Source organism: Euprymna scolopes, chromosome 14 (genome assembly GCF_053919585.1).
Source record: "Euprymna scolopes isolate OS-2025 chromosome 14, ASM5391958v1, whole genome shotgun sequence".
Classification (NCBI taxonomy): Eukaryota; Metazoa; Mollusca; class Cephalopoda; order Sepiida; family Sepiolidae; genus Euprymna; species Euprymna scolopes.
Genome location: NC_136495.1, coordinates 55,388,253 through 55,416,018, shown reverse-complemented (window position 1 = coordinate 55,416,018; position 27,766 = coordinate 55,388,253). Strand labels below are relative to the sequence as shown.

Below are 27,766 nucleotides of genomic sequence, written 5' to 3'. Positions count from 1 at the left end.
CTTTTAGATCACATAGTTTTATTAATGAAAAATGTTGCACTATTAAAAAAAAAAAAAAAATTTTATTTACAAAATTTTTTTTAATTGAAAATGTGCCTATAACAAAATGTGCTTTTAAAATTATATATCAATTGTGCATATAAATTTAATGTAAAATATTCACCCCATTCCCAGGCTAATCAGGGCAGCTATTTATTATTTTTTTCTATAGGAAATAAATCATGCATGTTATTTTTATTTTTTTTTTGGGGGGGGGGGTGATTGAGTGGGACTGTTTCTTTTTTTTTTTTTTTTTTCTTTTTTTTTTTAGATAATTATCTGTGGGTTTAAGAGGGTTTTTGCTGGGGAGATCTTGCCATTCATATTTAGGGTTAGTAGTAAAGTTAAGGGAGTTTTTTTAAAGGACTTGCCACAGAGAGGTAAGATTAATAAAAATTTCCACTTTTAGGGTTAGTTGTACAATCAAGGAAAAGAATTTTTAGGTGTACTTACCACTCGAATCTAGGATTAGTGGTAAGGTAGGCAATTATAAATTTTTTTTAATACTAATTTTTCAGCTTGAAAAAATATCAAAAGAATTTTGAGGACTCTAAAAGGCCAGAATAACTCAGAAATGGGAGGAGGGGGGCATTTTACTTAAAATTTATATGCAAAATTGATCCTACCCACTCTAAATTTTTAATTAAATTGTTTTTTGAATTATTTGGATTCTTCAGACTACTGTTCTAATTTTGAATGTCTTTTTCACAGCATTTCGAGCGATGTAACCTCAGGTGTATCGTGTCGAACAGAATCTGGATAGAATTTCGAATGGAACCCTTTATTCACTTCACGGGGGTAGCATGCTCTTGTTCCATCAACCATAACTGGATAGAGGTCCTAAGTAATTCGCAATTGTATTTTTCGGTTGCCCACACTTAGAATTGAACCTTCAACCTTCAAGAGAATATCACTTTTACGATTGATTTTTCAAGTATTCTGACCAATGCGCCATGGGTCCTTGCGGAGAACAGTAGTCTGCTGAATCCAAATAATTAAAATAACTAATCCTCATCTAAAAAATTCAGACGTGTAAATTGTTTTTGTTGTTTGTTTTTTTTTTTTTTTTTTCTAAGATTTTTAGGGTGTTCACGTGTAATCACCTAAAAAAAATGGAATCTTTTTTAATTGGCATTGAAAAGTTATTTAGTTACTTAGGCACTGTCAACTCCTGCTGCTGTTTGCTAATGTGGTTACACTACAGTTAATCATATTGAAATGCAAACAATATTCTTTTGGATAGGGTAATTTAAGTTTGTTACTATGAAAAGATAAAAGAATGTACTATTATAATTTTAATGGATAGAAGGATTGATTTACTTATTAGTTGAGGTTCAAAATAGATTTTTCTTTTATTGTTCGACACAATGTAAACATGAGTTTAATGTTCACTACAATGTCAACATAAGTTTAAAGTGTAGAAATCAAGAAAATACTACATTGGAATAACAGCATTTTTTCAGTAACAGCAGATTTTTTTTTTTAACTTCTAGATGAGTTAAATCGTAAGCAGACTGACCCTCTCATTCAACCACAAAAGATACAATATTATGTGGTACATATATGAAAGCTAAAAGAACCGCCTCCCCTAATAGTTGAAATTCATATTTATGAATTTTTGATCATTTGAATTTAAGCTACTGCTCTAATCTTGGATAGTATTCTCACAATAACCTCTGGCTCAAATACTAAGTTCTAAGTTAACATCTTCTGGAGTTTGATGTACGAGTAATACTAGTAATATATTCATCTACATAAATAAAACAGTAGATATTGTAATACAATTGCAACTTACTTGAGAATTCTACTGTCATGGCTGACACAACGAATTGTTAATTAAATAGAGGGTTCCGTTGAAAATTTTGTAGTCTGAATGATTAAAATTAGTTTGAATATTCTTAAAAAAAAAAAAAAAACATCCCAATTTTATTTATTTTGATTATTCAGACTACTGTTCTCATCATAAGTGTTTTTCTCACAACATTTTGCTTGATATAACCTCCTACCTTCTTCAGGTATATCTTGTCGAACTCTGGACTCTTTCTGTTGAAACCCTTCATTTAATGCAAGGAAGTAGCATGTTCTTATTTTGCCATGATCAGGTAAAAGTCTTAAGTAATTCACAATTGTATTCTTAGTATTGCCCATACTGAGGATTGAACCTTCACAAGTTCAACAAAATGCACTTCAAGCAGGAGGTTACATCGACTGAAACACGGTGAGAATAACACTGAAGATTTGAACAGTGCACTGAATAATCCAAATAATCCAAATTCTCATCTCAAAATTTCTGAAAGCATTTTATTTAATTACCTACTATATCTACCTGGCAGACTTTTTGCTTTAATTTTTGTTTTATTAATTACAAAAGCTGAAATAAATGTGCAACGCATTCATTTGTGTTGAGTAAAACAATCCGTTCGTTTTTATTACCAACTTGTAAACATAAAATAAATATGAACTACTTGTTCTCGTATTTTTATTCCTACAACGATGTAACCTCCGACAATCTTTGGGTGCATCTTGTCAAACTCTGGAATCTGTACAGAATTTAAAACTAAACTATTTGCTCGCATTTCATCAGATATGAGTGGAATTACTTAAAACCCAGTCATGACTGACGGAACGAGAACAGTGGAATAAATAAAGGGTTCTGTTCAAAATTCCGTACAGATTCCAAAGTTCAACAAGACACGTCTGAAGAAGTTTGGATGTTATAATCAACCAAAATGTTGCGAGAATAGCATCGAAGATATGAACAGTAGATTCAAATTAATCAAAATAATACTTTTTATCGTCAACTTGTAAAGAGAAAATAATTTTTTTTTTTACATAGGCATCACCACTTATCAAGGCCAAAAGGCCACTCAAGGATAAGGGTTAAAGAGTGTACAGTAGACATTGGACAATATAGTAATCATTAGTAATGAAAATTTGGTAAATTTGATAACTTATCTAGAACGGCTCATCAAGAACTTATTTACGTTAGATTTGAACACAACCATATTGTAGTCAGCCGGAAAGCAGGAAAACGGAAGACAATTCCATAATATGAACTGATTGAAATAAATTTGGCAATGCAATGGGAGGTAATCCATATTATCAGTTTAGAAAACTAGAAGTGCATTCCTTATTGAAATAAAGACTAAATGAACACTTTAAAATTATTAGATTTAACACAAAATTAAATAGAAAATGTTTTAAATATGGAAGACAAATAAATTATATAATCTAGTATCTTCTATGTAAAGGAAAACTTCATCTTGTATGCAGAGATAGGTAAAATGGAGATATTTTCCATAATGACCTGAAAAGCTGAAATCAGATGACTTCATTAAAAACAAGTGAAGCATGCACAGTGAACGAGGCAGTGAATGAGGCATAAAAAAATGACTAAGCTCAGCATTCGCCCCCCCCTCCAATTTAGCCCAAAAAGCCAGGGGATGTCAAATCCTGGTGAAAATGAACAAACGGTGCAGTTTTAGGCCTTAACATATGTAAATTTGATTTCTGCACCATGCAAAAAAAAAAAAAAGAAATGACCATCATTCTTCAAAAGTTCCCAAGGCCTTAACATATTTAAATTTAAACATACAAAACTGCTAAATAGACATACACAGAAAATTTTGGACAAATATGGTAAAATAGTCCCCAAAATAGTGTTTTTGTTAGCCTTAAACCCCTGGGACACACCCATGAGTTATTGCGAAGCATAGACAAACAAAATTATATAGAAACCAGTTAGTTGCAACTTTTCAGAAAGTTTTATAAAAATCCAAAACATCAATTTTTTTAATAAGCACAAAAGTGCCAATTTTAGCCATTTTGACCTGAAAGGGCACTCTAGTCGGGGGCAACCTGAGTTTTCCTGGAAAATCCGTTCTGTTGCTGTTTTACTCATATCATGTTTAATGTTTGTGCAAAATTTCAAAAAATTCCAAGGTGTAGTTATTGAGAAAAGAGAACGGATGAGGGTGAATTTACAGGTCCACCCTCCTTTTGTCTGGGGACCGAAAACTAATTACCGCATTATCAGATAAATAATTTTGTTTTTAAAAAATAATAGAAAATTGTAAGTTATTATTTATTGAAAGAAATTAATTTAATCCAAGAAATAAATAGAAAGAATAGTAGCTCAAAAAATAGAATGAATGTATAATAGCCCCCCCTCCCTCTCAAGGCGAATGAATATATAATGTCCTCTCGACCAAAAAAAGTAACATTAATATATAATATCCTTCAAGAAATAAAATGAATATAATATATACTGACCCAAGAAGTAGAATGAATGTCCCCAAGAAATAGAATGCATATATAATGCCCCACCTAAAATAGAATGAATGTATAGAAATAGAATTAGTATATAATGCCCCCCCCCGCCCTCCGTTAATAGAATGGATATAGTGACCTAAGAAATAGAATGCATATATAATTCCCTCCCCCCAAATAGAATGAATGTTCAGTGACCCAAGAAATAGAATTAGTACATAATGCCCCCTAATAGAATGAATATAAAGTAATTTAAGAAATAAACTATATAGTGACTCCAGAAATAAAGCGAATATATAATGGTCCCTCAAAAATTAGAATGTATGTATAGTGCTTGTCTGAGCTCCAAAATATGCCCCCCCTCCCTAACCAAACTTTCACAAGAAAGCTAGTCTAGCTGAAAACCCTATTAATAATTTCCCCCACTCTTTATCGGTGCTGTGCGAGCCCTTTCTAGTCTCGCACAAAAACACGCGTTCACAACTCAAGCCATTTTTCTTGTCATACACATACGCACACACAAACATACGAGCGCACATACACACACGTAGATATATTCACGTTCACATACATACACCCACATTCAAGTGCATATACACACACACACACACACACACGTTAACGTACACACATGTACGCACACATACGCAACGTCACTTCCCCTTTAAAGGAAATCCACACATGCGCAAAAGACCACCGGAAACAACTATAAAAGCAAGAGACAAGCTGTTTCCAGCCTTTTTCCGACTCAGCTCCCGAGCTGAGAGGTCGACGGACCAACCGGCCCCTTTCGGGGCATGCGCGTCCGCGCACCTCACGTCACCTGCTACTATGTGTGGGGGCAAGAGTCAACAGACAGTACGTACACCTTACACGTTTTCTATCTCCATGAACTGGATTGACTTTTTCTCTCTCTCTCTTTACAACAATAGACTTTCCCTCTCACCAGCTAACAGCGAGAGATGCACACCAAACTGGATTGACTTTCTCTCTCTCTCTACAACAATAGACTTTCCTTCTCACCAGTTAACAGCGACAGACGCACGCCAAACTAAACATGTGCTGTACCCTTTTCTTACATTTGTTTCTTCACGAAATAAATAATAGTTCATTTAATTCAATTTAACACGTAGTTTGTCTCTTTCTCAAAACAATTCATTTTTCCTATTTTGTATGACTGGGGGATATATATATAATACATCCACCACACCACAACAAATTGGTGACCTGACGTGAGATGAACACGCATTTCCTTCTATATCCACCAGTCCCACAACAGTGCCTAAACCTAAACATAGATTCCATGAAATCTTCTTTCTTAGAACTGCACACTTGTGGGACTCTCTTCCATTTGCCTGCTTTCCAGCTGGCTACATACAATATGGTCGTCTTCAAGTCCAACGTAAACAAGTTCTTGATGAGCCGTCCCCTTAAGTAATCCAATTTACCAAATTTCCACTACTAACCATTCCTACGATATTGTCCCATTGACTACCGATACTCTTTGACTCTTATCCTTGAGTGACCTCTGGGCCTTGATAAGTGGTGACTTCTATGTAAAAAAAAAAAAAAAAAAAAAATGAATGTATAGAAATAGAATTAGTCTATTATGCCCCCCTCCATCAATAGAATGAATGTATAGTGACCTAAGAAATATGCATACATAATGCCCCCCCCCCCGCAAATGAATGTTCAGTGACTCAAGAAATAGAATTATTACATAATGCCCCCCAAGAGAATGAATATAAAGTGATCCAAGAAATAAACTTACCATATAGTGACCCCAGAAATAAAATGAATATATAATGACCCCTTGAAAAACTAGAATGTATGTATACTGAAGAAAGAAGCAGCCATATTGAAGGAAGTAAATGTTTTTGGGATGCTCTAAACACACTGCATAGACGAAAGGGCAGTAAATGCGAAAGATAAAATTTCCTGCACGGCAGTTTATATGAAACAGATGTATTCTGTCAACAATCAGTGCTAGCTAATCCATTCACCTCCTTAGCGATGGAGGTTCGGGGTAATGGCTTTCTACTCTTGCCTATAATGGCAGGTGGCTGGTTTCAGCAGCACTCTTGAAGCCACTTTAGTTTTAGTTTTTATTTCCTTACTTAAAATGTTGCCAGAAAAATTAATGGATGGCGATGGTTAGAGATGCTGTATTTACAGAGAGGAAGCTGGTTTAACCCAACCAGCCTGGCAACTGATAACAAATAGTACAAATCTAAATAATTGCATTTAAAAAAATGTTATTGCGTGTTAAGTTGAAACAAAACAAATTTCAAGAAAATGTTATCATTTTGATCATCTTTGAAAAACTTATGTCTAATGTATAAAATTATCTTGTCAAATTTTTAACGTCAAACCTAAATCTAATATATAAATGGCTATATATCTGTCTATCTCCATATTTTAAAACTCTATTTCTTGCAAAACTAAAAATCGCAGAGTGGTGCTAGGGGCCTCAATTGATTAGATTTTTTACGGGCCATTCTTTTATGGATCTTTAGCTGCTCAAAATTGTTTTTAAGGGGTCAAAAAGGGGTCAAAATTGAAAAAACCGTTAAACATTTCGTACATTCACCTTAGTTTATTTCTAATTTTTAATTTTTAATCAGTTTATATGCATGTCACATTGGTTACAGTTTTAGTTTTGATTCTAGCTGATGGCATCCAAATACTTTTTTTTTTTTTTTTAATCACGACTTTATAATAATATATACAAAATCTGGACAAATTAAAATATGATATTTCAGCGTATTTTACACCCGGGCAAGATAAAAAAAAAAAAAATATATATATATATATATATATATATCTCTATATAAATAAAATGAACTCATTTTTTCCCGTCGGATTTTGACCTTAATAGGATTAAAAATCAAGATATTTCATGCAAATATAATATGCACAAACGGCAGAACAATATCTGAGGCGTGTTATAGGCTTATTATTTCTCAAATTCCTCGATAATCTTGGATTTCTATACTTTTTCTGCTGAGAAGTCACGGCCAAAATCGGTTAAGATCAATGGAAGTGGTAAAATATTTTCTCTCTAATAAATTCCTCCTCCCCCTGCCACCACTTAACACCGTTTGGGGATCGTTCACAAGGAACAGTTGAGAAGAGAACACCGGTTTGGCTTCGTAGTTCTTTCATGTGAAGTTATTTAAAATCACTAAACTAAGCTGCAGTGCTCTTTGGCGTAGTGGTTAGCGTGCTGGACAATTCACATTATATTTTCACATTCGCGCCGACCTACCGTAGTCGTTTTTTCTTTTTTTTTTTTTTTTTTTCCTAAACAACTGGAATGGAGTTTTCTTGGTGGCCGAACTGTTAACGTTGCAGATTTTTTTTTTTCACACTTTATTTTCCTACTTTTACTCATGACTCCGGGTTTGATCCTTCCTACTTACCTACCATAACATTTTTTAAAACTCCCCCCCCCCCCGTCCCGGAAACAAACACTCGGGCAACGCCGGGTACCCCCGCTAGTATATATATATATATATTTTCGAACAAACATGAATATTTGGAGCATTTAATATAATATAAAATCTTTGATGGGGTTGTTTTGGTTGGTTGTCCTACTCAAAAGTGGTGGTGGTGGGAAGAATAGAATAGAGATAGTAGTAGGAGTAACAGAGCGTAAGGAAGGATACTATAAATATAAATAACATGAAAAAGAAAAGACTGAAGTAGCAATAGTATCAGCAACAGACATTTATAAAGAAAAGGAATTTACTCATTCAAGTTTCCATAAACACTTTTATTATGACTACTATTTACCATCACAGTCAATTCAAGGCACAATGTTTCAACTTTGACCCAACAGATCACAAGTATCAAATATAAACCACCTTAACTTTGACCCGGATATGATGATGAGGTATCCTGAGGATTGTTGATGGCAAAAACATATTAGGACCAACATACTCTTCATTTTGACAGTGATAGATTTTTTTGATCTGAGCACTGGATTATTGACTTTGTGGCCAATCAAGAATAAGGAGAAATAATTCGCCCCTTTAAATTCTGCGCAAGTTATAAATTTTATTTTTTACTAGCATGGATACCCGGCATTGCCCGGGTGGAGAGAGAGCTAGGATACAATGGATATTGAGTACCAGAAAAAAAAAGAAAAATCAATTAATCAAAACAACTCAGACTGGTAGACTTTGTGAATTTCTCTTCCTGTTTCTCTGACTGTACTAACTTGCAGAAATTTAAATGTAATATGAAGAGATATCTAGCCACTCAACACCCCACAGTCCTCTGTTAGACATGATCCCAAGTAATAGTCCTTTATGATCCAAATGGCAATATGCCTTGTTTGAAGTAAAAAGGTAAAAAAGAAAAAAACTTTAATTATTAATCAATTTTATTTATCGAATAATAAATCTCTATATATAAAAGGCAAATGCTGCGCGTGCATTTTTTTGTATGTCTCGAAAAGGCTTTTTTCGCTGACGGTCCCGGGGGGGGGGGTTACTATCGCTTAGAAGTGTTCATATACCCCCTAGATAATAATAGCTAAGATTTGGAAATGCGCGTCGCATCTAGATTTATTTTACAGCGACTTTTACAAAATTATTGCTATTTTGGCTTCTCACGTGTTGATTCGGCTTTTTCGTATAAAAAGCGAAACTAATTGAAAGCTAAGACGCTGTTCTCAGCAATCGCGCCGCGAACGTAAGCAATCAGCTTTAATGCGAGGAAAATTTCTTATATCAGACGATTGCTATTCAATTTGGACAATCCCTTTTTATGGGGAGCTGGTTTCTCCCCAACATCTTGGGGAAACAAAACCAGCCAAAGTTGAGTAAACAAACAAAAAAAAAAAACCTGCCCCGCAGTAAATGTTAACTCCGTTACTTCTATTTGACCTCATTAACGGTGTTAACTTTATTGCAGGCACCTGTCAATTCAAACATCTTTCCGTTACTATTTCTTGGTCAGCGAACAGTTAACGTTGCACTTTTTTTTTCACACTGCACCTCAAGGCTTCGACCTCGATTCTTCCTACTTACCTACCAAAACGATTTTTTATTATTCTTTTGTTTTGATTTAGCCAAAACCACACACACCTCCAAACACTCGGGCAACGCCGGGTACCCACCGATAGTTATTTATAAAGTATTATTAAAAAGATTTGTTGTTAATTGTTCTTATTAAAATTTAAAGTACAGGGCAGAACGATAAAGTTGTTGCCCTAAAGAACACAACACTACACCATTATTTTAAAATTTTTATTGAAAAAATCAATTCAGGGAGCTCGATTATGTAGTAGAGCTGACATCTATTGAATGTAGCTGGCTTCAGCCTCAATCACCGCCTCGATACGGGTTCAGAACTCTGAGCATGTCTTTTCCACAAGTGGCGGTGGGAACTCAGTGAATGGCAGTGACCAGGTTGGTTTTAGTGTTGTGGAAGGTCATGTTGGTGATGCACTCAACGTATGATCGAAGTAATCCAGTGAGTTCAGGTCCGGGAAGAAGTGGGGGACAATAAGAGAAGGGTACAAAGTCATAGTACTCCTTCTGAAGCCGAGCCTGGCTCTCTTTAGTCTTGTGGACCAGTACTGAGTCCTGCTGCCACACCCAGGGGATCATCACACTCTTCAGCACATCCAGGTACACTTTGGTGTTGACTTTCAAACCAACTTCGAAGATGTGAGGTGGCATAATTTGACCCTCACATGAAACCACACTAAAGACCATAACCATGGTCGGAAACTTTGTTTTCATCACCCTAGGCATGTCCCTGTTATTTGTAGCAATCCAGCGATGCATTTTGAGGGTGCTAGCAATGGTCCTGTTGTCATAACTTGAATCTGTAGAGAGCAGTGCATCTCAGATCTCGCACTGATTACACTAGGGGATCACCACACTCTTCAGTACATGCAGGTACACTTTAGTGTTGACTTCCAGGCCGACATAAGATGTGAGGTGGCATGATGTGGCCCTCAGTTTAAACCACACTAAAGATCATAACCGTGGCCAGAAACTTTTTCATCACCCTGGGCATGTTTCTGTTATTCATGGCAATCCAGTGATGCATTTTGAGGGGGCTGGCAATGGTCCTGTTGTCATAACTTGGATTGGTAAAGAGCATGAGTTGTACAGCAATGCATCTCTGATCTTGCTCGTTGAACATTGTGTCATTTTCAGACATGATAGAAGGCTCCTATCGCTCTTGGGATTTGTACACAACTGGCTAACTAGTAGATGGTTTGCAACAAAAATAAGAAAACTGTTTTTCATTACATGGAAATGGAATCATGCTATCTTTTCTAGGGTGACAATTTTATTGTTCCACCCTGTAAATACATTTTTTTCCAGTTGAGTTGGTATGTAGATGGTTTTGGAAACCCAATAGATACGTATGTTAACTAGTTACATTTTAAGGAAAATAGAATCTATAATAAAACACTGTTAAATGAATGATCAGCTAATTTCTTCACCCATTGAAACAAAGATTGCAAAGTCCAAAGTTTTGGAATGAGTTGAAGTCATAAGAATACTAGGATTCAACATCATATTCGGTTTAACGTCCGTTTTACATTCTGGCATCCATTGGATGTCTTTTAGAAACTGACTTTCACACTAACCTATCACTCCTCATTTATCTCTCAAGTTCATCCTTATTACTTTATCCTACGCTCCTCCTCCCCACCTCCTTGGAAACAGTGACGCTTATGTCTGTTCAATTGAACTCCCCGCAAGCAAAGAGAATCAGACACTCTCTGATGAAAGTCACATCATTTTTCGATTTCACTTTTAGGCCTTATTTATTGTAACACACTACTCCAGCCCCCTTTACTAACTACCATTTTCTCAAACTTGGCTTTCTTGGGAGGTAATTTTCCACGCTCTTCATCACTCATTCCATTCTATATTTAAAAAAGACCGAAATCCCATATTTAACACAACTATCTATGGCAACACTTCAGAGAGCATTAATGATCAAGATATTTCTGTACAATGGAGAAAAAGATGGCTGGTTATTTTTAATACATTTAAAACCAATCTTCCATTCTTTCATCATCAACTCGTCTAACTACAACCAGAACTGCTTGTCTGTGGAACACAATACCATGGTGCTATTTTCTAAATTACTACAACAGTTGTTTTTAGAATCTAATGTTAACAAATTCTTGTTGATCCGTCCTCTTTAATAATAAAGAAATTCTGTCGAGTTTCAAGAATTATTACCGATCCTCACGGTGTTGTTTCACTATCCACCTAACAAACTCATTGATTCTTATCCTCGAGCGGCCTTTGGGCCTGGGTATGTGGCGAGTCAAAAATCATCAAAAAAAAAAGTAAACAATAAAATTATTGGGATTGAAGGAAGGAATTGTGTTGTAAATGTTTACGCAATATGAGTGTGATAAAAAAATAAATAAAATGGAGTATAACTTCATTCTCCCTCATTAAACAATAAACTGTAGCATAATATAAATATTTTAGTTGGATATAAAAAGAAAGAGAGAATTTAAATCAGTCTTATGCTGAATTTCAAGCCAAAAACCTATATTCATTTTATTTGTGTAAATGCAAAAACACATTACCTGAAAGTACTTCTTTTAAACTCCTCGGCCTAACCTTCACAGGGAACATGAATTGGAACTGTTGCCTGTTTCCCACCTGACTACAACCTGGATGTCTTCAAGTCCAACATAAACAAATTCCTGATGAACCGCCCCCTTAAGTAAGACACTTTATCAAATCTCCAATATTAACGTACTATACACGCAATAAGCCTTATCCCCGAGTGGCTTCCGGGCCTTGATAAGTGATGACCACCTTGTAAAAAAAACTAAACAAAAAAAAAACAGATACATTGAGAGCCTTGCTAAGGCTGCTGTGAAAAAGGTGGGCTCTCTCTACCGTGCTAGAAAACTACTTACGCCTAAAAGTATCCTGTACCTCTATAAGGCCACCATTCACCCATGTATGGAGTACTGTTGTCACATTTGGGTTGGTGTATCTGCTACTCGTCCCTCCCTCCTGGATAGGGTTTAAAAAAAAATCGCCAAGCTGATAGGTCCTGAACTATCATCTAAGCTTCAGCCTCTGTTCCATCGACAAAATGTTGCATCCTTCTGCCTGTTCTACAAGTATTTTAATGGTGAATGCTCTGACGAATTACAAGCACTTGTACCCCATCGATGTAAATACCTCCAACAAACCTGACAAGCAGCTAAATCCCACCCCTTCACAGTAAAGATCCATAGGTGTAAGAAAGCCTTCTACTCCAATAGTTTCTTTCCCAGAACTGCTAGGATTTGGAACTCCCTTCCAGGATTCTGCTTTCCCAACTGTACTGACATGTAGACGTTCAAGTGTAATGTAAACAGACATCTTGCCACTCATCTCCCTTCCTAGTGTCCTAGCAACTTATGTCCCTGATAGTAGGCCCCTACTTCAAAGTGGCACTGTGCCTTGTTTGGGGTGAAAATGGAATAAGTAAAAAAAAAAAAAATTAAAAAAAAAAGAAGATTTTTTATATAGCAAAGCAAAATGTTTCTGAATCATTTGTATTTCCTCTTGAGTATTATTTTCACAACGTTTTAGTCGGCATAACCTCCGACCTTCTGCAGATATATCTTGTCAAACTCTGGAATCTTTCTGTTGAACTCTGTAATTTGCATGGGATTTTAAATGAAACCTTTTATTTGATCTCCGGGGGGGGGGGCATGCTCTTGTTCCATCAACCATGACTAGGTAGAAGTCCTAAGTAATATGCAATTGTATTTTTATGTGCCGCCCGCACTAAGGATTGAACCTTTAACCCCCAGAAGAGCGTAACTTACAACTGAATTTTACCAGGTACTTTATCTACATTTACCCACATTTATAATAAAATGTTTTTTTTTTTTCATATGTAACAATAAATCAGTTAGTCTCAGATGTAATGTAAATCAATTGGAAGTTTTCGAAATAGTTTAAAATTTATGATTATAGTCAAAGGTAAAACATAGCATAATGAAGGAAGAAGCCATAGTAAAAGTAGTAAGTTTAGTAAAACCAAAAATAATGAGCACTTCCACAGACACTTGATACGATTTAGTTAAAGCACCTCATTATTTTCCAAAGCAACATGAATATTGAATGCCAGCTTGTGTCATGAAAAACACAGCCATCATAGAAGTAGTTTTTAGAAAGAATATTAGTTCTTACTTATTAACCTAGTATACAATTATAAGAAAATATATAGGTTAATATGTAATTTAAAAAAAATATAATTATTTATCTGATATCAGAAGTTGGACGCAGATAAAGAAATATAGGAAACTAAACATTTGATCCCATTAAAAATAGGCAAAAATAGTCTGTTGACTTAGAATTATTACTTTATGCCAAACTTCTAGAGTAAATGTGGTATTGTGGTGACTAATGCCTATTATTCATATTATTTGGATTCTTCAGGCTGCTGTACTCATCTTGAGTTATCGATCAATGTAATCTCTGACTGTCTTCAGATAATCTTGTTGAACTTGGAGATTACATTGACCGAAACATTGGGAAAATAACACTCAAGATGAGAACAATTGTCCAAAAAATTCAAATAGTGTGAATAGTCAATTCATCTAAAAAAAATTCATAAACGTAATCCCTGTTAATCTCTTACTATGCATCGATGGGATTCTATAATACTTAATTTCCTGCTCCTCATCATAACAAAGGTTCATATCAAATTTCAGCCAAATTGGCCCAGTAGTTTCTGAGAAAAAGTGTAAAAAATTAAGAGAAATATAATATAGATTCTTTTTATCAATTTCACAAGCGGCTGGTTGTGTTTAGGTCATAAATGCAAAAATGACCACAGTCGAACAAACTTCCTAGCTGGCCTATTATCAAAAGTAAACTTTAACTTAAAATAAACTTTATCTTAACTTATCTAAACTAATTAAATTAAACATAGTGAAACAAAAAATAACAAAAAAAAAAAAATATTATTCAAATCAAGTATCGATTTGTTGGATGCATTGCTATTTAGGTCTGACTTTGAAAGTCATCTGAAAACATAACATTATGTATTAGATAAACTAAATTGGGTGTGGGTATAATTTCACAAATGCATATCTAGTGAAATCATATTATAAATAAAATTATCATGAAAGAAATGTCCCAGTGATTGATATGAGGTGTCCCCAAGATTAGATGACCTGCTAGTCAAAACTGTCATCAGCCAAACGAAATAAGATTTGAATTTGTGTCAAACAAAGTAAACTCTAATTTGGCTGAGGTAAGCTGATAATGTATGACCTTTGTTTCAAACAGTTGTGTGGGCCGGTAGGAATAAAAGAAAAGGAAGATAGCAAACTAAGTATAACAATGCTAGGTTATCAGATAAAAGAAGGAAGATATCTAAAAGGCACATGGTTGTGTCAAGAAGGGGAGGTGGAAAAACTCTATTCCTCATAAAAGGTTAGAGGAGGAGACAGAGAAATACAGAACCCTTAAATTTGCAGGTTCTACCCTGCCATAGTTGTCTCCCATGGTCTTGAGGAAGTGTGAGAACAGCTAGAAGCTTATGTACCCAGATGTGCTAAAAGTTGCGTGGGTTTTGAGCTGAAAAAATAGGCAAACAAAAAGAGATGGAATAGATTGAGAAGATGTCTAGCATTGTGCATGTATGTATGTATGTATGTATGTATGTATGTATGTATGTATGTACAGGTGTTACTGAATTTTGAGGCAATTGTGTTTCGACATATCACTGAATTTTGAGGCAATTATTTTTTTTATTTATTGTTATCAACTAATTTCCATCTATAACCAGGACCTACAACTAGTTATAATTGCAGTTATGAAAGACTATGATCAAGAATGCCTGGTTATAATTGTGGACCTCAACTAAGATATTTTCGACAATTTATGTTATAATTGTGTAGAAGAGGTAATAGAAAGATGTCAAACATAATAAAATTTGGAAATATTAATTTAAAAAAAAAAAACACTAATTGTTTTTGCAAGTTTATCTATGACTATTTTGTAGAATAGCAAGTTCACGTAATATAAAATAAAAATTGTATTTACTAGTTGTGAGATGATTCCAATATTTTTCTCAATTCTGATACCATTACTGATTCCAATTCTTTTAAAACCTCTAAATATTTAGCTATACATATATATTTTTTATTTTCAAATTACCGCAAAAGTCCATCTAATAAGTGTATATATTTTTGCAAATGTTAAAAGAAAAAAGAATACACTTAAAAGGTGGAGTATATAGGTTTTATTTTCACTGGTACTTTAAAATCAGTAAATATTTATCATTTCATCATTAGAACCAGCAATAGAAAATTAAGTTTAGTAAAAAAAAAAAAAAAAATTAAGCCTCGTTTTTGACATCGGAAAATAGGTACAATTTTTTCTGATACCAATTCCAATACTCCCCAACGTTCTCATTTTTCTGATTAATCATCCCAATATTAGTATTTACAGATTTTAGGTTGGGTCAAGGAGAGAAGGGCCACCAATGTAGGCAATGAAGCATATAAACTTGAATTTTGAGAGGAATAACGTATGCATTTTATCATAAAAAGATTTGTAGTTATTACCATTTCTACTTATAAAGAGGACAATCTGTGAAGGAAGTGAAAACTGCAGCTGAGCACACCTTTTACAACTGATTTTGATTCAATTTAAATTGCAAATTAGTTACACAGAATTTTCTTGCTTAGTCCTTGACCTTTGGGCTAAGATCACAGTGTAGTATCTGTTATGATACTACACTTCACCTTTTCTGTCCTCGATTTGTGGAGGAGAAATCCTTCATGACTGAGACAATTTAAATTTTTGTTCCTATCCAGAGTGCCCCTTTTGGGGAGCTGGATTTTCCCACATTAAAAACTGACCTTGTGTCTAACTCTGCCTTCATGGGGAGGCAAGAAAATAGGAGCTTTTAACCATTTTAAGATCCTCATTATAAAATTAACATTTTCTAAATCGCATTCTTCTGTTTTGTGAGCTCTATTTTTACACAATTTTCACTAGGGATGTGGTGTTGGAGTCAGGAGCAATTAAGCCGTGAGCTGAGTTGATAAAAATATACAAACTCTGCTCCAGTTGAATTTGCACTTTATATGGCCCAAGTTTTGTTCCCCCCACCCCACCCACCTATCCTCACTGTATTAGCATCAAAGCAGGTTATGCTTATTTAATTTTATGATACAACATTTTGAAATTCTGTAATCTGTAAACACACACAGCCGGATTTGATTATTTTTAATTTGATTATTTATTCTATACACATTTGTATTATTTGGAATGCTGTTCTCATCTTGAGTGTTATTTGCACAACGTTTTGATTGATGTAACCTCCGACCCTCTTCAGGAGAATCATGTCACACTCTGGAATCTTTCTGTTGAACTTGAGAATCTGTATGGAGTTTTAAACAAGACTGTTTATTTAATCTACGTTGATATCATGTTCTCATTCCATTAACCATAGGTAATTTGCTATTGTATTAACTATTGTATTAACTATTGTATTAACTATATTATTAACTATTATTGTATTAACTATTATATAAACTATTATTGTATTAACTATTATATTAACTGCACCGAGGATTTAACCTGACGTGATATTATAAACAAACACAGACATTTATTAACTATTATTGTATTAACTATTATATTAACTATTATTGTGTTAACTATTATATTAACTGCACTGAGGATTGAACCTGACGTGATATTATAAACAAACACAGACAAAATTTGATGAATGACATTATACCTCGTAATATATAATAATCAGTAGAGGATTGATTCTATAATAATACATAATCTGCATATATCAAAATATCATGTTTAAGCATATTGTATGACCGGGCAATGACGGGCGGCCAGCTAGTATATCTGGCAGTGTTCTTAGATATGTTTTACACAGAAATTCATCCGATAAGTATTGAAAATCAAAAAAAATCTGATTTTAAAAATAGTCTTTCTTCTCTTATAGATAAAAAAAAAGAAGAATTTTTACAGGGAAATATTTTACATTACACCGGCCAAGGGAAATAATTTTATATTCCCCTGTAAAAATTCTTCTTTTTTATCTATAAGAGAAGAAAGACTATGTTTAAGATCATCAAGCCCAAACATCAGCTGACATGATATTGTAAACAAACACAGACGAAATTTGATGAATGACATTATTGCTCGTAATATAGAATAATAAGTAGCATATATCAAAATATCATGTTTAAGCATATTGTATGACCGGGCAATGATGGGCGGCCAGCTAGTTTATATATATGTTCATTCCTCATGATGCCAACTTTCTAGAAGTACCTTCTCTTTGAGAGCAGGGGTTAATGTACATGTTCTATTGTTATCATATCATATCCTCCCAAGAATTAACTCCTCCTTTGAGGGAGGGTATGTAGTGTTCGTTTGTCCTGATACCATCCTCTCAATCATTACCTCCTCCTTTGGGGAGGCAGTGTAGCATATGTTTGTTTACCATATCATCCCCCGCCCTCACGCTAGCAAACGCAGGGAGCTAGTTCTTTAATGTGAACCTGTTATCATGATACAAGCCTTCTCAAGTTATGAACATATGCATTGGCTTTAAGATACATAGGTTATTATGTTTTAATGATATAAAGAAGAGTCTGAGTGAGATGCTAAAATTAGAGGATTCAGAGTCAAAGATTTTGTGTTCCAACTCCACAGTAAATTTAAGTATTGAAGAATTTAAAAATCGTTTTTTTTTTTTTTTTTTTTTTAATTACCTAATAAGTTAATTTCCCCCGTTGAGTGCTTATGATTATGCAGTGGTCACATTTTGGCCTATAATCTCATCAATGGGCATTATGATATAACCTCAAAACCTTGCACCAGAAGAAGGTCTACATGGACACTACAATAAACTATTCCATCACCAATTTCAGTTGAACCAAATGAGGACTGATTTCTCAACAAGGATCCCTGGATCTTGGAATCGATTTCCAATAAGAGCCAGATGTGCCCTACAATGGAGTACTGTTGCCACATCTGAGCAGGAGCTGTTCAGCACGCCCTATTCAACCTCGATAAAGTTCAAAACCGGCTTCGAAACATCGTAGGTGATGCCCTTTTTTTCTTCCCTGCAACCTCTTTCCCACAGAAGAGATGTTGCGATCCTGTTTCTGCTCTATCGTTATTTTCATTTTAAGTGCTCATCTGAATTCCAGTCTATGGTGCACCCCTTGCCAAACTTTCACGAAGAACACTTGACTAGCTAAAACCACTATGTATGATTTTCCCCACTCTCTATCTGTACCTTAATGTAAATGCAAATTCCATGAACAAAGCTTCTTTCCCAGAGCTACCCACCTTTGGAACACTGTTCCGCTGGTATGCTTTCTGGCTAAATACAACATGGTAGCCTTCAAATCTAATGTAAACAAGTTCCTGTTAGGTCGTCATCAATAATCAAATTCAACCCAATTTACATCATTAACGATTACTACATTACCACCTTACATTCATTAACCCTTATCCTCAAGTGGCCTTCAGGCCTTGATAAATTGTGCCGACTAAGTAAAAAAAAAAGGGGTAATAAATGCCCCAACAACACAATTCAAGGTGAATTCAGACAGATGCTAAGCCATTGTGTCCTCTTCTGTGTAAATTTCTACCATCCTTTTCTCTATATGGAAATTAAAATACGCTTGTTTTATTTTTGATAAGTTTATTTATTTTTTACTAGCAGTTCAGTCCAGCTTTGCTCGGGCCCTATGTACTGTTCATAACTTTATGTGCATATGTATATATATTAAAATGTTTGACTCATGTCCAGGTAACCTACATCTATAATTTCAAGTGTTTAGACCCAAAATTGGCAGAGGAGTTTGGTAGCGTCTGCAAAGGTCAACTCTGTAAACTTTGACCTAAGTTTACTGTATGTCTGAATACTCTTTATGTAAAATTTCAAATGTTTAGACCTAAAATTGTCTGAATAGTTTGGTAGAGACCGCAGAGGTCAAATCTTTTAAACTTTGACCCCCTTGGCAGCCAAATTTTCAGCCAAAATCCGATTAAAAAGCTTACCCTGTGTCTGAATACACTTTCTGTAAAATTTCAAATGTTTAGACTAAAAATTGGCTGAGTAATTTGGTAGAAACCGCAGAGGTAAAAAATTTTTTAAAACTTTGATCCCTTAAAATTTATTGTTTTAAGCTCAAATCAAATTAAAAGTTGGATCCATGTCCAAGTAACCTACATCTAAAATTTCAAGTGTTTAGACCCAAAATTGGCAGAAGAGTTTGGTAGTTTTCGAAGGACAAATCGTTGAAGTTTGACCCCTTGACAGCTAAATTTCTGGCTGAAAATCAATTAAAATGATTTTCCCAAATTTCAATAGCCCTTATGTCAAATCTCGAGTCTGTAGACTGAAAATTGACAGAATAGTTTCGTAGAGAAATGTACACACAGACACACACAATTTTACTTTTATAGATATATAGATTGTTGAAAATAATGTCAGAAGTGGTGAGTCCTATTTTTTTTTCTATCAACTGCTAAATAAAATCTATTTTAAGAAAACAAACAAAAGAAAACAGTTTTTTTTTTTTTTTTACTTTTTTATGTGTTTTTTATTTATTTATTTAAAATAAGATCCGGTTTTCTAAGAATTACTCTATAAAAGTAGTTCTTTCCAATCTGATCATATTAGTTTTCATTCAATATTCAAACGATGATTTCAAAAGAAATATTTTGTTTCCTTTGGCAAAATGTTTGAAGTAATTCATTATCCAATTTCAGATTAATTCCTCTTTGACATTTTTTGTTGTTCATTCAATAAGCCAACATTTTTATTTAAATAAATTCAGTTTTTATTTATGTAAAAGTTCATCGATCAAATCTTTATTTTTTTTAAGTATGTCATTTTATTAAATTTTTTTATTCTCACAACTATTACATATATTTTGTTTAAAAGGGGGGACAAAAAGAATGACATCAATAAGATATAATAAAATTAAACACTTAGGTGTTTGTTTATATTGGTGATGTATTAAACACATTACAGGTGAAAACATTATTTAGGTATTTATGTGTCATAGCGAAACTAGTAGAAATTCCAAAAATTACGAAAAATGATCGAATATAAAAATAATTACAAGTAAAAATATAATAATTTATCGAATTATCGAGTTTTATTGTATACGGAAGAGTTGTGAGCCCAATAGAGAATAACAAGCTGACTTATCTCCCTTGACTTAAATTGGCAAATTAAGGGTCCACCATTTTTAAACCGGCGCATTTCAGAATGTAATTGTGGCCGATTTTTTTTGTTCAAAATACATCTAGCACGTTTTCTATGGGATCATTTTTTTTATAAGTTTTGGAATTTCTACTAATTTCGCAATGACACATGAGTACGTAATAATGTTTTCACTTGAAATGCATTGGTTAAAAAGATCACCAATATAAATATGTTTAATGTTAAATATAAATTTAATTGCAAACTTCCGTACCTGTAATTACTTGACATTGCCCGGAAATTTTTTTTACTTATGTAATTTTCTCTTTTCATTTTAAACTTTTAATTTATAATAAACTAGTGGGTGGGTGGCCAGCGTTGCCCATATGCTTCCAAAAAAAAAAAAAAAAAAAAAAAAAAAAACTTTTCTTTCAATTAAAATAGCAGGGAGTGCCCCTCCTTCCCCCCCCCCCCAAAGAGGGGGGGGGGCTCAAACATGAAATGCGAAAGAGAACAAGAGCAAAAACTTATGGGCAAAAACTTTTGCCCACACTACCATGAATGCTTATGACGTCATAACGTTGCAAAATAAGCCTTTTAAACATAGTTTTAATTTAATACGCGTACGTGACTTACGAAAAATAAGACGCCCCTTCCAAAAAGTGGTTCAGTTTACCCCCACAGAATAAATTTTTTTTCTAATTTTCATATATTATGTATCTGGGGCATTGCCCTTTAAGATGGTGTTCTGCTTCTATATATTTCCACCTATATCATCCAAGCCGGGGCGGTGCAGGGTATTCTTCTAATATATATTTCCACCTATCTAATTCAATCTCAAGCGACACCGGGTATTTTGCTAGTATATATTCTCACCTATTTCATTCAATCCCAGGCAATGCCGGGTATTCTGCTAGTATATGTCTCCATCAATCTCATTAAATCCTGGCAATACAAGGTATTCTGCTAGTATATATTTCAATCAAGCTCATTCAATCCCAGACAACGCCAGATATTCTGCTAGTATATATTTGCGTCTATCTCATTCGATCCCAGGCACCCGTGTATTCTGCTAGCATATCTTTGCATGTATCTCATTCAATCCCGTTAGTATATATTTGGATCTATCTCGTTGAATCCCATAATTCTCACATTTCATCATTTTTCATAATTCTTGGATATGTTATTAATTTTGACAATCATTTTTCATGATTCAACCCACATTATCGCCCCCCCCCACCTCTTACAAAAATAATCACTTTGATACATTGTTAGGACTGTTTATTTAATTACAAACACACCAATCAAATAACTCACATTTCACCATTTTTCATAATTCCTGGATATGTTACTAATTGCGACAATCATTTTATGAGTTAACCCACATTATCGCCCTCCCCCCTCTTACTAAAATAATAGCTTGGATACATTGTCTGGGCTGTTTATTTCATTACAGACACACCAATCAAATAACTCACATTTCATCAGTTTACATAAATTTTGATAACAATGTTTTATGATTTGACCCACATTATCGCTCCCCCCTCCCCCATTACAAAAATAAAAATAATAACTTTGATACGTTGTCTGGGCTGTTTATTTTATTACAAACACATCAATCAAATAACTCACATTTCATCATTTTTCATAATTCTTGGACATGTTACTAATTTTGACCCCCATTTTTCCTGATTCAACCTACAGTATCGCCCCCCCCTTTTTTTTTACTAAAATAATAACTTTGATACATTGTCTTGGCTATTTATTTAATTACAAACACATCAATCAAATAACTCACATTTCATCATTTTACATAATTCTTGGATATGTTACTAATGAGACAATCATTTTTCATGATTTTACCATGCAGAGTTGTCAAATGGCTAAATATAGCAAAGTAATGATAGAAGTAGGATTCAGTTTTTTTATGATATACTGTCAGCTAAGAACATTCACTGCAGTGTTTTTTTAAATGTTGTCCTGAATCTCTTGTAAATCAGGAAAAAAACAAAGATACAAAAAAATCTATGCCATAACGGAATGAAAATGTCATATTCCAAAAATTATGTATAATGATCAAGTAATATATATATATATATATATATATATATATATATATATATATATATATATATACAATTTTTCTATTTCTATTAGTTTTAGGGATTTATAGTATGCTGTAGACAATACAAGGTTGATTTTTTTAAAAATCTCGTTAGTTAAAATTAAGTTGTCTCCCTTTATTAAACATAGTAGATCAAAATGCGATGTCTCACTTCCTCATAAAATTTGATTTTCTTAGTTAAAAAAAAAATAATTACTTGATCAATTCACGTGATTTTTGGAATATGACAATTTTGCTCCGTGATGGGTATATACGTCATAAAATTCTTTATTTTTGTGTTTTAATTAGGTTAAATTCTGGACAAGAAATAATTGACATAATTAACAAAATGCTTTTTATTTTAAATTACCCCCCCCCCCCCAACAAAAAACCCAAGTCATCGCTTCTGTTCAGCATCCAGAAACAACAAATATCTTCCTGTAAGGGTGACTGCGCATGTAATTTTGAAGCAAGGGTTGTGTAATCTCCAACCATACCTCAGTACTGTTTAATTCCTGTGGCCAGGAGAAGTCCAGGATAACTGGAAACAATGCCGAGATAAGCAGAGAGCACATACAGCATTTGGTATTTCCAAATGTTAACTCGTTTTAATACTGACCAGGCTCAACGCTGCTTAACTTCCATGATCTAACGGAAACTGGTTTGCCAATATGATCATGTTGTATAATTAAAATAAAAATAAAAAATACTATATAAAAACTACAAAGCAACATTGAATATTCGCACATAAATTTTGTACTGATAAAAATAAATTTTCGAGTAAATATCTATTATATGAAGGAAAGGTGTGTATCTGTGTTGTCTGTGCAGTTAAAAATCAGAAACTACATAGGATACAGATTCAAATCATTAGTCAATTTGACTCTGATCTGTTTATGGTAAAAAAATGTCATTTTATATATATATATATATATATATATATATATATATATATATATGGTGGCACCAGGGACCAAATTAGTGCAGGGGGTAAGGGATAAAAAATTTTTTTTTTTTTTCATTCGAAAACTCTTATTTTATTATTAATGCCACAAGGACAACACTGGGTAGCTCTGCTAGTTTATTTGGTGCTTGTCCAGAATTCCCCCTTCCGATGAAAAAATCAAAAAAAATCTTTATGATGCACATATCCATGACAAAAAGCAAATATTGTGCATCAAAAATCATGTAAATTGATCAAGTAGTTTTATTTTTATAAAGAAAACCATTTTTAATCGAATTTGAGTTTTTCCCATGCCTCCCCTCCTACCCATTCTAAGATTAAGGTTTTCTAAAATCTTGCGAAAGTTTAAATTATTTCAAGTTATCTCCCTTGTTGCTTTAGACTGTTTTCAATTATTATTATTATTCTTTTTTGGCAAAAATCAGTGTTACTTACCTGCCCCCCCCCCCCCCTGGATTCGACACAAAGTTAAACTTAATGTAGGGTCAGATATTTCTGAACAGCACAGAGGATGTTCATGTCCGTCCAATAACAAGCTATATGATACTAAAGCCAAGAATGACCCAAAGGCTCCGTTTTCATTAGCTGTTAGACTGTAGTGTAGAGGAAGGCATTACTCCACTTACCCTTGATCCGCCTTTTATAATACTAAGTGTTAAGCAAGGCGGCATCAAGTACCATTTTTTAAAGTCTAATATGACTCGATTGAGGATTGAACCTTGATCTCTATTAGTGAACACTCTTACCATTAAGCCAAATGAGCTGATAATATTGCTTGCTTGTTTGCATATTGGATCTTTTAGATAATGAGAAGAAGTGTGAATGAAGGTGAGAAGAATGGAATATAGGGAGATTAGAGGGAGGAGTAGAAGCATAAAAAGAAGATAAGTGGATGATATAAATAACAGAAGAAAATAAAAGTAGACATAAAAATATAAATAAAGAAAAGGAAAACTTGAAAATTACATACCATTATAAAATTGGTAATATAGGGTTCAGGGCTGCGAGTAGATATACATAATTATTATTTTCACTATAGAGAAAGAGATCTTCCCAAACTGAACAATTACAAAATGTCAGCTTCAGATATGCCTAGGAACTTTGTTGTCTGTGCATTTAAAATGACACCATTGTCCTAGAACAACCACATGAAAAATGCCGATAAATTATACAACATTATTCACTCATTTAATTTATCTAATATATAAAAAAAGTCACTCGGATTCTCCAAGTTAGACCTAAATAGCATTGGATCTGACAAAACGATATTTGATTCTACTTAACCAGTGAGATATGGAAATTTTCAGTCTATGTTCGTCAGAAAAAAATTAAAAATAAATTTCACTCAGTTTCATCATTTATATATGCTATCCACCATATAATTCTTTCATTAATCATTTTCATTGAATGTTTTGTTTGGGATGAAAAAGAGTTAAAAACAAAAATCAATTTATTCAAAACCTGCTGATAAGATTTTGTGTTTACAAAAAAAAAATAATTTGTGTTAGAATTATAATTTATCGTTTTGTTTTCATTTCCTAGGGTGATATGTATCGTTGTGGTGCCAGGTGTTGTGATCAACAAAATCTAAACATGGATCAAGTCCATAAATGCATAGATCGATGCTCAGAACCTGTAAACCGAGCGCAGACCCTTATACAAAATGAAATCCAAATGTTTCAGGTAATTTTTTCTTTCACTTTTTTTTACAAAAATATCTTTTATTGTAAATATAAAATATACTCAGTTTGATTACAATGTTCAAGTTATTAATAATAATATAATTATATAACAAAAGTTGATAATATTACAAATACATACTGTTTTATCAGGGTGGTTGTTTATAAATATCAAAACGAGACCCGATGTTGCCCGGGATTGAATGAGGATCAACGAATGTTCCACACTTTCAATACTTTTACTATCATCGAAATCGATGAAATTGCACATTTTTCAATCAAATCAATTGATTGCCTGCTCTAGTCAGAGACCCACCATGGTGCACTAAGAGGAAATTTCACATGCCTCCTGTAGTGACTTTGTTCACGATACATTATAGTCTACATTTCAATGTAGAGAACCTATTGTTGATTTTATATCATTTTTTTTATCCCCATCTCCATGCTTCCGTTCAGTCTTAAAAGACAGAGGATACCCCCTAGGGGCAGTAGCGCATGTAATTGTGAGACAAGGGTTGTGCAATCCCCAACCGCACCTCTCCTGAATCGGCACTGTTTGAGTCCAGTGGCAAGGAGAAATCCGTGACGACTGGAAACAATGCCGAGATAAGCGGAGAGCACATACAGCACCTGAAGGTCCCAAATGGTCACCCATTTAGTACTGACCAGGTTCAACATTGCTTAACTTCGGTGATCCAGCGGGAACTGGTGTGTCAATGTGATTATGCTGTATATTATATTATTTTTATAGTATGGCTTGAATTAAAGTTTAAAATACAAAAGTCAAGTATCATGATGCAGTTGTGCTTTAAACAGAAACATTCATTTCAAGCACACCCCTGTCTTATCCAAAAACTTACTGCTGATTTTATATGCCTGACCTTTCTGCTTGTGTGTTAATAAAACTTCTCAAATGTGTTTGCAATGTTAGGCTGATTAAGATCGGACCGTTCCTTCTTTAATCAGATTTTTCGATTCTTGATTCTTGATGCTTATCAGAAATATTCCAATACAAAACCTATGCTCCCAGACATGAAGAACAGTTGTGTAAAATTTCAAAAAAATTGTACCAACCATTTCGGAGACCATAGGGAAAGAACTTACACAGACACACACAAAGCTCCTTTTATATATAAATAGAGATAATAAAGGTCCAAGAATCTTAATTTGATCAAGTAGTTTTTTTTTTTTTTTTTTTTTTTTTTTTTACAGTGGAAAAACAATTTTTATGACACCAAGAAAACTGTAGCCATGTTTCGATTTTTAGACCATGAGGAAGTAAGAGAAGCTCTTCACCATGAAGAGGGGGGGTGTTCGCTGCTTTAGACATGGAGATAACTATCTCCCTGTGGCGACCCCCCCCTTCCTTCCTCATGGTCAAAAAATTCAAACATGGCTACCTTTAGCCCGCTATCATAAATTGTTTTTCTGCTGTAAAAGCAAAAACAAAATAAAACTACTTGATCAAATTGAATGAAATTTTTTTTTTCAGAGATCTTCATTCCATAACGAGTACGTACAATATGATTTTTTTTCAATATTTTCATTTTTATAATGTCTTGATTAAACTGTACAAGTACCGAATTTTTGATTAGAAGATTTTTTCTTCTCTTTCCTTTTTCTTTTTTTTTTTTTCTATTTTTCTTTACTTTTTTGATAATCAAAAATAAAATTCTGATTCTTTTCAGGATCGTTTACAACGTTGTGCTTTAGCATGTCAAGATCAAGTGCGGGACAAGATTTCTCCGGGTGCCAAAGAAGAAGATATCTCGCGTTTCAGATACGACCTGGAATCCTGTGTACGCAAGTGCTCGGAGACTCACATAGATATGATTCCAAATTTAAAGAAACGCATACAAGGGACGATCGAAATGCAGACAGGGAAATAAGAACAAAGACATTTTAGTTATTAACTTTAGATAAAAAAAAAAAAAAAATATTTTGTGTTTTTTATTAAATAGCATCAGTGTTTATTGGTCATCCTTCAACTTCTTTTCATTTTGTCCTTGAAGATTCTATGTTTCTGAAATTTTGAGATGATGATTTGGATTGTTTGGATTACTGCTCTCATCTTGAGGATGTTATCGCACGTTTCGGCTGGTGTAATCTCGGAGCTTCTTCTTCCAGCCATGACTGGATAGAAATCTTAAGCAATTCTCAGTTGTATTCTTTGTATTGTCCACACTGAGGATTGAACCTCCAACCTCCAAAAGAGTGTCATTTACAACTGAATTTTACTGTGGTGTAACAGATAAAGTTATAAAGTGCAAGATTAAATCCTCAGTGCAGGGCGATATGAAAAATACAGTTTTGAATTGCGTAAGACCTCTATTTTGTTAATGCTGGATGAAGACAGCCAGAGGTTACATTGACCGAAACGTTGTGCAAATAACACTCAAGATGAGAACAGTAGTCCAAAGAATCCAAATGATACTTGAAGATTCGGAATCGTTAATGGTCATTTATTTCATCCTGATGATGTTTGTGTTTCTGTCCAAG

The 27,766-nt window shown here is 33.8% G+C and overlaps 1 protein-coding gene across 1 annotated transcript in view; it reads left to right on the top strand.

Annotated features, from left to right (window-relative positions):
- LOC145293028 (protein FAM136A-like) overlaps positions 1–27,238 on the top strand; it is a 50,774-nt gene extending 23,536 nt beyond the window's left edge. The window contains exons 2-3 of the mRNA XM_080139327.1: positions 25,131–25,271; positions 26,956–27,238. Of these exons, the coding sequence (XP_079995453.1) occupies positions 25,131–25,271; positions 26,956–27,156 (342 nt within the window). The 3' untranslated portion in view covers positions 27,157–27,238. The remainder of the gene's footprint in view (positions 1–25,130; positions 25,272–26,955) is intronic.
- Positions 27,239–27,766: the final 528 nt, after the last annotated feature.